Raw genomic sequence first — 15,499 nt, forward strand, 5'->3', positions numbered from 1 at the left:
AGAAGTTCTTGTTCAAGATCCCATGGCTAGAAGGAAGGCAGAAGCCTTAAGGGAACCAGATTGTCACTGATTAAAATTCAGGGTTAGAGAGAGGAGTTTAAATTTTATTATAAAGGGCTCTCAAAGAAATGTGGAAGACACTTCCAAGAAGGAAAAGTCCCAGTTTGTTCATTAATGTTTTCAGAACAGCATTAGGCAAACATGCTTTCCTTCCAAAGTGGGTATGCATGTTTTATTCTAGCTTTTAAAAAATTAATAAAATATAAAACACATATGGCCAATACAAAATAATACCACTAGGTTTATGTTAGTGTTCCCACACATCTCATTCCAAGCAGAAATTAACAGGGGGCAGCATTGTGTTCCATACCTATGTCTTTCCCTCAACCACTCAACACTCCAGCACCAAAAGGCAACTAGCTGTGAGTCAGCCCAGAATACATTCCTTACATCAATGTTTCAAAAAAATTGACTCAACTAGCTGTTCAATCATCCTCAATGTAACCCTCAGCATGAAGGAACAATGAAGCAGTTTCCTCAATCTATGCCAAGACACCAACACAATCATCCACTACACAATTTGTTGAAAAAGTAAGTGTCATAGTCAACATTAAAATATTCACTGTTTGATTCTCTGATAAAAAAAAATCCCAGTTTAAAAATAACATTTGAATGCACACCCTGTCTTGGTGCTGAAACATGAGCAGTATTTCTAGTACAATTTAAAGAAAAGCATTAAGCTAATGTATCAGAAAGTGGAAGGGGGTGGGGAAGCACAGAAAAATATAGATCCAGTGTAATCAAACTAAATGATAGAAGCCCACATTTCATTGGTTCCAGACTTGAGGCTCAAAACTCACAAATCTAGACTTCCTTTATATCTAACAACTAGGTTAACTGTGCTTCCTGGGCAAGTACTTAATTTTTCATTTAATTAAAGTATCTTACTATAAGTGTCTGCTCTAAGATGCTGTCAACATGGAAAGCAGGTATTCAGAACACTTAAACCACCATCCAATTCATTCTTAACATGCATTATACATCTAACAAAAAATGTATATAGCACTAGAGCTAGCTCAATATTATTCAAATGTTACTAAACAAACACTGAAGCTATTCACCAAATAATTCATTCAAGTAGTAGCTTTTGTGGTATTGGATCAGTTCTATAGATTATCATTCTAAAAGGGAACAGCTGGAAAGTGATTTGGCAAACAGGAACTCATAGCTCTATGGGAAAACCTGTGGAAGCAGGCTGAAGGGGAGAAAATTGCTGCAAGGTTCCATTCTGCAGTACTTCCTGAACCAGTTACACTGGGCTCAGGAAGAACTGGATGGGAGAAGGTGGAAGAGGGAAAAGATGGGAAGGGTTTCTCCACCATCAAACAGGCTACAGTGCCAGTCCCAAACTCCACAGAACTTGGGAGAGGTTAGAAAGGAGAAAAGCAGCAGGCCAGCTGACATCTACATGGAGGCTCCGTGTCATATCTGTATCCCACAGCATTATCCCCACCCCTCACATCAGACTTCTGCATATGGAGTTGCTCCAGAAGCCCCGCAAAGGTACATGGGATTGATCAGTGGTAAGAAGGGACTCCCCAGCAAGTAGGTGTTTTGGAAAATACAGTTTCTGCCCATATTTACATTTTTGCCCTGAGGTCTGCAGAATCAACAAGGGACAGGAACTTACAGGTTTGACCACTATCCTACTTCTGACCCCCAACCTTTTTTCTTGGTGTGAAGTTCCAGAGTTGTGGAAGACCTTATTTGGGTCTGAGAACAGGGGAAAGGGAGGAAGTGAACATGAAGACAACATAGTCCACTTCTATATGGGAGGGGGAGACCCACGGGCACAGGGTCCCCTGTACATGTGGAAGTTAGGGAGTGGATTTGAAAGTGCTGTAAGTTTTAAATAGAACAGTATCTTCTAAAGATAACTAATGTGTGTACTTATAGTTTCAAACATTATTTAATTATTAGATGCAAGAATAAAGTAAGTAAAGACAAAGAGACCATAGTGAAGTCGAAAAGAGTTATGTGACTGCAGTCAGGAAGAACAGGCCCACAGTGGGATAAGAATGGTCTAATTAACCTGTTCTCTTTACCTGGATCAGCACCATTTCATATCATTAAAACATATAGTAGCAGCGTAAAGAACAGCCAAAGAATTAGGCTTTAATAGTTATTAAAACCAGTCTAGTTCTTCAGCAACTATAGCACAGTGCACACAATTGCGCAAAAGGGTAGACTGTTCAATGAACACCCATAAATTTTCTTAATAGATAATTAGTGGACCACACTAACTAATTTAGAGTCTATTGTTTGTTAAGCTAGAATGTTATGAAGCAACAACTGGCTACACTCAAACACAGTAATAATGCAGCCTTTAACTACACAGCACAATGTTAATTGCAAGTCTATTAAACATAATAATATGACATACAGAAACTCTTGTTTGGCTGTACTTGTTGGAGATGTAGGAAAATCCTCCAGTCTACAGATGAAGATTGAAGAGAAAGCAAGAAAAACAAAAAGCAAATAAAGAATAAACATTCATGCAAAATTAGTTAAATACTCGTAACCCACAATATGACAAATTATCTAAAAATATATTAAAATTTAACAAGTTGACACTACAGTTTTTAGAAACTTGAGTAATTTTCCCATTTTGTTGCATCCCTATTTTTGTGTGTGCAAGATCAGAGACACTGCATTGAACAGAAACATGAATTTCAGCCACCTTCTGAAGTATTACATGGCTGACAGTTTACAGCTTTTATACACACTTGTTAAATATATATGTACATTTAGCAATTTGGCTATGGACAATACCAATAGTAGGGGGTTTAGTACAGAAAACAATATTGCAATTTTTAGTTAGAATTTATATAGTGTAGAAAAACCGGACACGAATTATTTTAAAAACTGTGACATGAGTGACTTTTCACGAGACAGCCTCCTTAGCCATCTCATCATTATGCATATTTTAAAGGCCAAAGTAGCATACTGAGGGTTACCCAACTAACACTGAGAAACGACATGAAAGTGATTTACATTATGAAGAATTTTAATTTTATTTGTAGTGCTCTGCAACTCAAAAATAAAGAGATTCAAATGGAAAGGAAGTAAGAAAAATAAGCATGCACTTCTAACCTGAATTTGTGAACATAGCAAAAGAGCAAACTACATGGACATTTAGCAAGTCATTCTAGGTGTTCATGCTTAAAAGGTGATATTTTAAAAATTTGTCGTCAGTTGTACAGGATAAAGAACAGACTTTATAGAAGTAAAGCCATTTAAAGGACCATGCAACATGAGAGGTCAAAAAGTTCATCCTTTATGAAGCAAGAAGATCTCAAATGGGAAGAAACAGCATTAAAAGATTAAATACTCTGATTTAGGAACCTCTATGTATCATTCAGGGAAATCGCCAAACTTTTAAAAAGTAATTATTATAAACATTATAGAAATAACTACAGATACACGTAATGTCTTTGAGTCACTGTGTGTACACAAATCAGGAGAAAATTGCACAAGAAAGCTATGATTTTATGAAAAAAATATTTGTATTCAATGGATCTATTTCCTACCATTTTTCACAATACAACCATTCATTTATTTAGGCACTGATCCTGCAAACTCTTTTGCACATACCTTTTGCTAATGGGCGTAGACCTACTGAAGTCCACATGAGTATTCATGTCTATATAGTTAAGTACATGCCTATGTGTTTAACTGATTGGGGCCATAGTTATAGATGACTGTATGTTCACCATAGCCCAAATACTGCTCATTGTACTCACATGAGTAGTCTAATTAACTTTGATGGAATTATTTATGTAATGCAAGCAGGATTTACTCCAAATAAAATGTTTGCACTGTATATTGTCTGGGCAAGAAAAATGGCTCTCACTATAAATGCTGTCATGAAACAAAAAAAAAAAAAATGCTTTAGTTAAAAAACCTTCTCTGTCTCTCAGGGTGTGTGTGTGTGTAAAAATTAGTTTTAGGAGCCAGACTTGAGACCCCTTCTAACAATGAGCTCTACATGGCTGCCCATATTGCTCTATTGACTTAAACGGGACTGTGCCTGGATTCAAACCTCATTATAAGATCAGGGCCCCGGCCTCCACAATAAGTCTCATATATTTCTCTGTATGTACAGCTGACGGCTCCATTTCTATACAAAATGTGTTTTTGTTATTTTTAAATTGTTTTTGGCTTCACACTCACTGGATATTTGGTGTAATTCCCTCCAGCAGAACAATGTTAACACCACCTATATGAGCAGTGGCACAAGTCTCAGTCATCTTTTGGTGCAGAACATCTTTAAGAGGAAAGAGAAAATACTTTAGAAATACTGGAATATAGTAAAATATTTCCATATATGTCAATTACTTGCCAAAATACAGTACAAGCTAATGTAAATGTCACAATGTTTGGTAATTCTATTAAATAGTCTCACATTAAACACTAGCTGGAGAAGAAAAGTTGCAAAAATGTAAGCTACACTTTCATTTTTTTCAAAGGATTTTCATTATATTTCAGTTTATTGAAGTTTTAAAGAAGTTTACATAAAATATTTCTTATGTAACATTTAGGTATTTTTAAACCATAATTACATACATCTGTTATTGCCTTGCTGGAAGATGTTCACTAAGTCAAAGAAAAGCAAAAAGTTACTACACCACCTTTCATTTTTTCTTTTAGTGTGAAACTTCCATGAATCCTCTTCAGCTCCGATTCCATTGTTAGTCCACCAATATCTGCTTCAAGGTGCGTGCGGTTCACCATGCCTATTCCAAAGACTATTAGAGTCACGTGCTGAGGTTCGGAAGTAACCAGACTGCGTTTCCTCTGTGTCTTGCTCAAGCTGCTATTGTCCTGTTCATTCTCAAACACAACTCTACATGCAGGTTCAGTAGGGCTCCGAACACCTGCACAAATATATACCAATTATTCAGTGAGAACTTGAGTAAATTGTCTATTGTGAAACTCATCTAAATTTGTATGTGAAACTAGGAATCTTTCCTGGATAAGGCGGCGATGTTCTGACTAACCATTGGTATGTCACTCCTATCAGTCCAGTAACATTGTCACAACTGAGCAAAAACCAAGACACTATTGATAAAATAATAAATATAACTACAGATGATTTCATTATTGTGTTGCTAACAACTGCTGATCCCCTTGAACTAAAAGTATTTGCTGAATGTTACAACCTAGAATGAGGTTTTAATAGACACCACCATGACTTTGTGGCCACATATCAGCTTTCTTAATAAGCAGCAGCCATTGTGAGTAGTTATTAGGCACAGTTCCCTCCACTTACAATGTAGCATGAGAGATTTTAGAAAGAAAGAAAGAAAGAAAGAAAGAAAGAAAGAAAGAAAGAAAGAAAGAAAGAAAGAAAGAAAGAAAGAAAGAAAGAAAGAAAGAAAGAAAGAAAGAAAGAAAGAAAGAAAGAAAGAAAGAAAGAAAGAAAGAAAGAAAGAAAGAAAGAAAGAAAGAAAGAAAGAAAGAAAGAAAGAAAGAAAGAAAGAAATTTGTTCCCTGCTTTTAGGTTTTACTTTTTTTTTTTTTTTTAAAACAAAATACTATACAGAAGTCTATGACCTATAACTTGAAGTGCCAAACACATTTCTGATGATATATAATTCAATAATAAATGTTCATCAACAAAAAGTAATTTAGACATAAGGCCAATACTCAATTCTTAATTCACTTTGTTGTGCCCAGCGTTCAAACATACAGCAGTATACATAGGAAGATCACCCGACTTCTACAGCTTTGGGAGGAATGCTCTCCCCAATGAAGTCAATAGTAGTTTGATATCAATGGAGCAAGTATTTCACCCTTTTCTTAAATTCAGACTTTTACAAAGTTCTGAAGTTTTTCCTCTTTGAAGTGACTGAGGGCTTGTCTATACAGGGTGTCAGTATGCACCAAATGGGGTGCAAATTCTAGTTTGCACCAATGTGTCGCACACTCATTGGCCTGTGTGGATCCTGCTGGTGTATACTAAAAGTTCTGTTGTGCATTAACCGAATCCTTTTTCAGATAGTATGTGTGTGACATAAGACTATCCGAAATGGGACTCCACTCCAAGCCCTGATTAAAAATGACCTCCTTACTCAACTTCTGTTCCTTCTTTGTATTAAGAGTTATACCTACTCACTTTAGTTTAGAGGGAAAAAAGCACGTGCTTTCCCACTGATGTTTTAATTTTGTAAGGCTGATGCAAGCTGGAGTCTACCCTGTTCTCACTTGATCAACAGAATTGTTAAGTTTTAACTATGAGACAAATTCTGCCCTCAGTTGCACAGCGCAACCCAAATGCAGAAAATAAGTCTGCACAAACATACCAGAGAACAAAATTTGAAAACAATTGAGCTGAACAGGTACCTAATGGCAGAATTTGGTATCAAACTTGGAACAGAATGAAACTAGCTTGACTTTCTAATATCACATGGAGTTTGTAGAGTTAGTAAATCAGAAGTTTACTTGCAATCAGGAAACATTTTGTTTGGCAGTCAATAAGATGCCAGCCTGAACTCAATAATTCTATTTTACAGTCATATTTCTGAGCAGAACTACACAAATACTGACAACTTTTAGTAAATCATTTAGGAGAGAATCTTCCCATTTGTAAAATCTATCACAGAGGTGGCCAACCTGAGCCTGAGAAGGAGCCAGAATTTACCAATGTACATTGCCAGAGAGCCACAGTAATATGTCAGCAGCCCCCCTACCCCACTCCCAGCACCTCCTACCCACTGGTAGCACCACTGATTAGTGCCTCCCCCTCTCCCACCCTCCCCACAACTCCTGATCAGCTGTTTTGCGGCATGTAGAAGGCTGGGGGGGGGGGGGAGTGAGGGCACAGGAGGCTCAGGGCAGAGGGTGGGAAGAGGTGGAATGGTGGCAGGGCCCATGGCAGCGAGCACTCCTTGGCACACTGGAAAGTTGGCACCTGTAGCTTCAGCCACCAAGTAGGTGCCTATACAAGGAGCCGCATACTAACTTCTGAAGAGCCGCATGTAGCTCCGGAGCCACAGGTTGGCCACCCCTGCTCTACCAGAACCCAGTACTACAAAAAACTGTGTAAATTAAATTATTTTCAACCCTAAAACATCTCACCTGTTGGCCCAAAAGTTTCAGACGATTTTTCTAAAATCCCTGTTGGATCAGAGATAAGTGAATAAAAATTCAGCAGTTTATACATATTTTGCCAGCACTCTGCAGATGGCTCACTCTGTTCTGACACTGTAATTGAATCTGAATCATCCATATGAATGGTCATGTGATCAACTACATCTTTTGAACCCTTCCTGGATACTTTAGAAGTTCTTCTTTCTGATCTCCCAAGAGAATTCTTGTTTCGAGATTCTTTTTTATTGTTCTCAATATTGGTTCTTTTGTTCTTTGCATTGTTTACTCTGTTGCCTCCATTGATGCTTCCTCGGGAGCTGCGGCTAAAGTCAGAAGAGCGAAAGTCTCTATGTTTGCGGGTTTTAAAGGTAGGTGTTGGAGAGGCTGACCCAGCAGTGTATCTGCTAAGTTTGATGTCCGTCTGTGTGGCTTTAATATCGTCTATCATTGTACTGAATTGATGAATAAGTCGAACCAGAGCCATATCTACGTGCTGGCTTATGGACTGGCAGGAAATTGTAAAATTACAGTGAAAAGTATTATAGTAACGCTTGTTCAGGTCATGAAAAGAAAGGGCACTGGTGGAGTTTTGGGGTGTGCACATTGACTTCTCCATTACAACAGCACTAATGCTAAAAGTTTCCAACATCAATGCCGGTTTGAATTCAAGTGGGGGAAGATTGACGGCTCCTTGCCTAACAGAAAAAATATAAAAGTTAAGGATTTTTTAAAAAGAGAAGGCCGGCATTAAATAGCTTTTATATAAAAAGGTTCAATAAATTAGTAATATAACAACATTCAGTTCCTTCAGGAGATCACCTCTGCACTATCGTTTATTAATTTTTACTATACAGTTTACCAATATTATACAATATATTGGCTACAGTAGAAACAATAGAAGCGAGAGTCATTTTGGGTCAATATTTTATTCTATGAAAAGTGTATTTTGATATGTAATTTGTCAATTTTACCATCCAGTTTTGTCTAAGATATTTTGCAAACAAAGAAGTAATATATAGTTTTATTCAGTAAATGACAATTACATTACAGGGCTGGAACAGTCTAAACCCTGTTAACATCTCTACTTCCAATCCCCTTAGCCCCAGCTCCTGTTTCCAGCCTTTCCTGTTGTAGATCTCAAACTTGCATAAGCAGCTGGGTCTCTGAAGTTGCACCTATATTTCTAAAATGAAATAAGAATAAATCAAAATGCTTTGGATGTAGCTTTTCCAAGTGAAAGTAAATTAAAACTTAATGAAAGACTGTTTTCCCATTCTGTGAGGATGTATTTCAGAAAGTCAAACCAAACTTGAACGGTGAAAAAAGCAATTACTGTACTCTTACACATATATATAATTTAAAAATATTTAATAATATACCTTCGTGCTCTCTTGCTTTTTCTCTCTTTTGTTGTATCTGAATCAACAATGTCTGCCCTGAGACAGTCCAAAGTCCCTGAGAATGAAAGATACTCTCCGAAATACATTCTATAGCACAGTGGCACTGCATCTTGAGACTGAATTCCTGTATGGCTCAGAAGAGGTTTGAAAACAACCTATAAAAATATAAGATCTCTGAATTAGCTCTGTTGCCTAGAGATTTCTTGTATTTCTGTTTCCTTGCTTCAGAAATGAGTTCTAATTTTTTCCCGTTATTATTTATCATAAAACTAGGGTATTTGTGATAGGCCCACTATACAAATTGTAAAATAAAGAAGATTTCCTTTTAAACTCAATTTGTATTGCTGTTAAAAAGTACAAATCCAAGATTTAGACAGAGAAGAAATGTAGTGAACCTATTTATCCCAAAAAGCCCAGTAAAACTCCTATGCAGCATGTTTACCTCAGCCACTGGTTGCTTTACATTTAAAGCTGGATTGGGGGGGGGGGGGGGCTTCATCCAATTGCAGCACCAGCTTTCTGACTGGACAAGGAAATAAGTCTGCGAGGAAGACCTTCCACACAAAGGACCCAGATTCAGTTTATTCAAAATCCCCTAGCTCTTCAGATTTAAAGGGAAATGCACTCTCAGTCCTCACTCATGAAAACATTAGGAGACTCTCACAAAACTTTCTTGGGACTTCTGTCCCCACAAGGTTATACTGTTGGATACAATACAAGGTGGAACAATATAATCACCTTACATTTTATTTTGTTTTATCAAACATTTTTTCCTCCCAACAAACTCCAAAACTCATTAAATACCCACCTGCGCATCTGCAAGTTGAACAGCAGGAAATCCCTGGTTACCCTCTTCTACACCTGCAATGTCATCCTGACTGGTGCTATGCTGAGAATGTGTCCCATCCAAAGTGTTCTGGTCACTCGACAGAACTGTATTGAAGTCTGAAGCAGAAGGTATTGTAGGAAGATTGGGTGCAACACCTACAAAATAAATCCCTGTATGAACACTCCATAACACCACAAGAAGTCATAACACTAAGTGACTCTACATTGTCTAGACAAAGAATAAAACTTGTAAAAAGGATAGTTATGTAGAAACAATGGAATATTCAGAAGTCAAGTTGTAGCCTTGTTGATCTCAGGATTTTAAGAGAAACAAGGTGGGTGAGGTAATATCTTTTATTGGACCAACTTCTATTGGTGGAGAGAGAAGCTTTTGAGCAATCTTCTTCTTCTACTGACCTCAGAAGAGCTTTGTGGGGCTCGAAAACTTCTCTCTCTCATTTCAGAAGTTAGTCCAATAAAAAGATATTACTTCTCATTACAGGTCAAGGTTTTTACTAGGCTACTAATATTAGAAAAGAGCTCTTCAAAGAGTGCTTTGAGTTACCATGACATTTAATGTATTTAAGTATCTACAGCTAATGTCAACAAGCTGATCCTTAGAGTATTTGTGGAGAATAATGTACCATACTCTTATTAAATATCAAAATACTGAAAGTTTGTTTGGTAAATCTGTGCAAAAATAAAAATAAATTCCAGCCAGATCAAAATATAGGATTTGTTGGCTTAAAATGTAAAGCTTCCATGAATTAGTGAGCCTGAGGGGCATGTTTGTGTTGTAACAGAATTGTTTTCCAATTTATTATTACAGAAAACTCAACAAAAAGAGTGGTTGCTTACCTTGATATAACTATTGGTTTTTGAGATATATTGTCCACATGAGTTCTATTCGTTGCGAGCACACACTGCACGTACACATAATTGAATTATTTTTAGGCAACAGTGCCCATTGCGGCCACACGTATGCTGAAGCTGTCCTTATATCCCCTTCACTAGATAGCATAAATGGTGGAGAGGGCCAAACATCCCTCAGTTCTTTTGCCAGCACAGAATCCCATAGGAACAGGACTCCATAGTGGCAGGTAAGGAGGGCAGGTTGTACAATCCATGTAGACAACACATCTTGAAGAATCATAGTTACTGTACGGTAAGTAACCAAATGTTTATTATTCATATGTTTCCCCACTTGGATTGTATTCTTGATAACTAACAAGTTCTTGTTTGTTTGCTTGGAAATAGACAGTAGCAATCCAACTGAAAGAGCGGCTGGGCGTACATAGACATGTGGCTGCTGAGACGGAAGCAAGTGGGAGACTAAGGGAGTCAGCCAGCTGAGTTTCCCAGCAAAGAAAAGCAGGGAGGTAGGATATTTTCCCTTGATTTGAAACCAGCTCTACAAGGAAGAATCCTCAATGGAAGGAAAACTGCATCTCGCCAGTAGCACTGCTAGCTCTTCCTTAGCGTGCATCTCTAAGGGCCCTGATAGCTTCTACCCAGGTCCTGGTCTTGACTTGCTGGGAATGCAGACTGCATGCTCCTTCTGAAGAAAGCCAGGCATGGGGAACTACCCAGTAAGAAGTATCTGCTGTTGGAGTCCCTCAGGAAACAAGAGAGCTACAGGAGGGGGTGACTCATTTGCATAGTACCTGGGAGCACTAGGACTTCATTGACAGAACACACTTGGAAACATCTGGGATGGAGGATAACTGATTACAAATGACTTCAGCATCACCAGAACAGAAAAAAGAACCACCTGCTTTAAAAGCAGGAGAAGACTGTTGGCTACCCTGAGTATTAGACTGTGCACCCTTCCCCACCCCACCCCAGAACCTCTGTCAATTCAAGGTCAAAAATCAGTATGCTGTACTGGCTATGGGAGAAAAGGAGAAGACCCTGCCAATGCCTGAGGAGGAGAAGACACCTGCCCCCAGAACTGTGTGTCCCATGGCCACTAGTCCCCAAGAAGGGCACAAAAAGTGGTGGCTGTAGGGAAGTCCCTTCTGAGGGAGATGGAAGCACATTGTATTCTTGTCGGCAAGTTAAAATAGTATGGGCTGGATGAATGAACTATAAGGTGGATAGAAAGCTGGCTAGATCATCGGGCTCAATGGCTAGTGATCAATGACTCCATGTCTAGTTGGCAGCTGGTATCAAGCAGAGTGCCCCAAGGGTCAGTCCTGGGGCCATTTTTGTTCAATATCTTCATTAATGATCTGGAGGATGGCGTGGACTGCACTCTCAGCAAGTTTGCAGATGACACTAAACTTGGAGGAGTGGTAGATATGCGGGAGGGTAGGGATAGGATACAGAGGGACCTAGACAAATTAGAGGATTAGGCCAAAAGAAGTCTGAGGAGGTTCAACAAGGACAAGTGCCGAGTCCTACATTTAGGACAGAAGAATACCATGCACTGCTACAGACTAGGGACCGAATGGCTAGGAAGCAGTTCTGCAGAAAAGGACCTAGTGGATGAGAAGCTGGATATGAGTCAACAGTGTGCCCTTGTGGCTAGGAAGGCTAACGGCATTTTGGGCTGTATAAGTAAGGGCATTGCCAGCAGATGGAGGGATGTGATCATTCCCCTCTATTCGACATTAGTGAGGCCTCATCTGGAGTACTGTGCCCAGTTTTGGGTCCCACACTACAAGAAGGATGTGGAAAAATTGGAAAGAGTCCAGCGGAGGGCAACAAAAATGATTAGGGGGCTGAAGCACATGACTTATGAGGAGAGGCTGAGGGAACTCTGTTTAGTATGCAGAAGAGAAGAATGAGGGGGGATTTGACAGCTGCTTTCAATTACCAGAAAGGGGGTTCCAAAGAGAATGAGTCTAGACTGCTCTCAGTGGTACCAGATGACAGAACAAGGAGCAATGGTCTCAAGTTGCAGTGGGGGAGGTTTAGGTTAGATATTAGAAAAAACTTTTTCACTAGGAGGGTGGTGAAGCACTGGAATGGGTTACCTAGGGAGGTGGCAGAATCTCCTTCCTTAGAGGTTTTTAAGGTCAGGCTTGACAAAGCCCTGGTTGGGATGATTTAGTTGGGGATTGTTCCTGCTCTGAGCAGGGGGTTGGACTAGATGACCTGAGGTCCCTTCCAACCCTGATATTCTATTATTCTAAATAAACTCATGCCATTAAATACTATACAACTGTTTAACAAAGATCATTTAAAATCAAGTTCACAACAATCCTACTTCGTGGTTCTTTTCACAGAATAACAGGTTATAGATTTAACAGGTTACAGAATCAGAGTCACAGTCGGTGAACGCCTTCACACATATGTAAAGTTAAGCACTCACAATGTGTTTGCAGGATCGGGGAATGTATTTGTTCAACCATAACATAATTATAAGGCAATAATTATATTCTGAGATTAACAAAGAGAGGCTAAAGGACGGTTAATAAATTAAAAAGGAGGAACCTTCAAATTATTAATAGAAAAACTGAAAATTAAAATATTCACATTTGAAGATTATGAACAAGGGAAGGATTACAAAAGGACTATGGAAAGACCAGTAAACTGCTGTAAATTATCTTGTTTAATGTGTTTTAGCACATTTTTTAATCCTTCAATCCCATCTCTCCTTTCTTTTTCCGGCCTTCATTCCCTCTCATGTACTCTCACTACCTTCCCTTCAGGTTAAAGCTCATCTTTCTCAAAACAAAAGAAATATGTTTGGTTATATTTAGCTTCAAAACTGAACAGGGAGAAAGAGGATCTGTTTTTCCTGTGTAAACTAACATATGCACAAAAATAAGACCTTTATTGTGCAGACAAGAGCCTTGCTGACAAAAGAAGTCTGAAAAGAAAGGCCTGCAACACACTGTGACATTTGAAAAATTCCCATTAATTCCTTGGGAGCAGAACTGAGCCTGAAGAAAGGAAATCAAGGGTTTTCAGGTTTATTTTTTAAAAGCTATCTTTCAGCAGTTAGACAACTCTGCCTTCTTTGCTTTAGGACTTACCTTGTTTTCATTCATGCATATTTTTTTCAGAGTTTGAGACTCTGAGGGAGTTTTTCAGAAATGAGACTCTGAGGGAACCATGCTGGGATGACATGCAGCTTGAAAATGCTGAATAAAGAGCCAGTGTGGACAGACGACAGAATACAGAGATTTTCATATTATGTAAAGGCTGTTTTATGACCTCCATCATTGTAATATTTAAGAGCTACAAATACACTAATGCATTTATGCTACCACCACTTCTCTGATATAAAGAAGTATTATTAAACCCATTTTACAGAGGAGGAACAATAAAAAATTAGCATACGGTAATTATGCAGATTTCTGCATTCTGACTGGCCAACAACAGCTACAAGAATCAGAGTATAGAAATCTGCACACAGGAAAGATAAGAAGTAGACTGATCATGCAAGTCAAATACCCTGCACCAGAATGCAAGGAATTGCATAACTCAGGGAAAACTGATAACTATGCAATATTTTTGAAGTCCAATCATGGTTAACAATACCTGTTGGAAGGCTATTGTGTCCAGATTTGGTGTTGGGAGACTCTTGCACTACACCTCCTCTGTTGCCAACAGCATTTGACATCCAGTTATAGAAACTCACAGATGATGGTTCAGACAATAAAGGATGTTCAGATAACATGTCTGTGGCCATGGTATTTCCTGTATTAATAAATCAGTTTTAAGAAAGTTTTAAAGACCATGACACCAAAATTACGGTGTAAAATTGGTAACACAACATAGGTATATTGATAATAGAAAACAGGTGAGGTACCTTTACTGTTAACTTATTCCGATATATAGGAATTTCTCAAGGGATATTTCAGAAAGGTATAAAAACAATAGTCAGACAGCACTCTTGCAAACTATTGGTGCTGGGGAAGTCCACCCCAACCCTAGGCTTCAGAGCCTGAGCTCCAGCCCAAGCTGCAACTTCAAAGCGCTATCTATACAGCTATTTTTAGAGCACTATCACAAGCCTCACTAACCCCAATATGTCAAACTGGGCTTGAAGGCTCACTACAAAATCCTGTGCACACACACACACTAGTAAAAATACATAAAATGAAAGCTTTTAAAAAAAATTGTAATTATTTGGTTGTCATCTTCTCCCCCAACCTTCCATATTTCAGAGTAGGGGTGATCAAAAAAGCAATAAGATGATCTTACAAGAGCTTACCACTGTAAAGCACCTAGTACACCAAGGCCTCAATCCTGTTCAGAGCCTCTAACTGCTACCATAAAAACAACAGGAACGGTAACAAGCAGAGAGTCAGGAAATACAAAGTTAACCTTCTCAGTACCAGGGCTTTGGAGCTGTGCTCCGGCTGCGCTCCAGTTCCAGGCAAAAACCTGCAGCTCCACTGCTGTGGAGCTGCTCCACGCTCCAGTACCGGGCTCTGCTTCAAAGCCCTGCCCAGTATGGTATTGCTTTAATTCTTTTATTTCTGCTTTTCCACTGAAACCACAAATTTATAGTATAAGTTTTGATACTAATTTTCAAATTACAGGATGTGCAATGAGAATTAATGTTATGTACTTCCAGCCTCTTACTTTAAAATTAACAACTTTAATGATGCATTTTTACATATTTATTTTGCTTTTTGGCTTTGGGCATTTTTTTTAAAGCAGAGCTAAAGGAAAGTGTTCGCATTTAAAATTGAGATCTTCATTTTTTGAGGTGCTCATGTAGGCAGATTTCTTCAAAATCACCGAGTTACTAAAGAACACGTGTGTTCAGCTCCCCTTCAGATCAGCCATTCCTGGAGATAGAGACACTATGTAGATGCAGCAGCGACAAAGGAGGAGAGAACAAAGGCTAGTCTACACTACCGCAGTCTATCAGCACAGCTGCATCAATGCAGCTGAGCCGCTGTAGCATGTCTGGTGAAGATGCACTATGCTGATGAGAGAGCGCTCTCCCATCAGCATAATGACTCCACATCAATGAGAGGCTCTCCCACTGACATAGCATGGTGCAGACACCACTTTAAATCCATGTAATTTACGTCGCTTTTCACACCTGTAAGTCAATATGTTGCTTAAGTGGTAGCGTAGATTAGCCCCAAGTGAGCAAACAAGAAACAGAGCAGCTGACTGTCAGGGAGGGACACATAAGGCAAGAAGGTGAG

The 15,499-nt window shown here is 38.8% G+C and overlaps 1 protein-coding gene across 1 annotated transcript in view; it reads right to left on the reverse strand.

The window, feature by feature from the left end:
* The window catches only part of KIAA1109 (KIAA1109 ortholog), a 236,674-nt gene that overhangs the window by 83,084 nt on the left and 138,091 nt on the right, over positions 1-15,499 (reverse strand). The window contains 7 exon segments of the mRNA XM_030564256.1: positions 2,444-2,494; positions 4,234-4,327; positions 4,692-4,937; positions 7,141-7,847; positions 8,532-8,707; positions 9,361-9,536; positions 13,872-14,030. Of these exon segments, the coding sequence (XP_030420116.1) occupies positions 2,444-2,494; positions 4,234-4,327; positions 4,692-4,937; positions 7,141-7,847; positions 8,532-8,707; positions 9,361-9,536; positions 13,872-14,030 (1,609 nt within the window).

The sequence above is a fragment of the Gopherus evgoodei genome, chromosome 5 (assembly GCF_007399415.2).
Source record: "Gopherus evgoodei ecotype Sinaloan lineage chromosome 5, rGopEvg1_v1.p, whole genome shotgun sequence".
NCBI lineage: Eukaryota > Metazoa > Chordata > Testudines > Testudinidae > Gopherus > Gopherus evgoodei.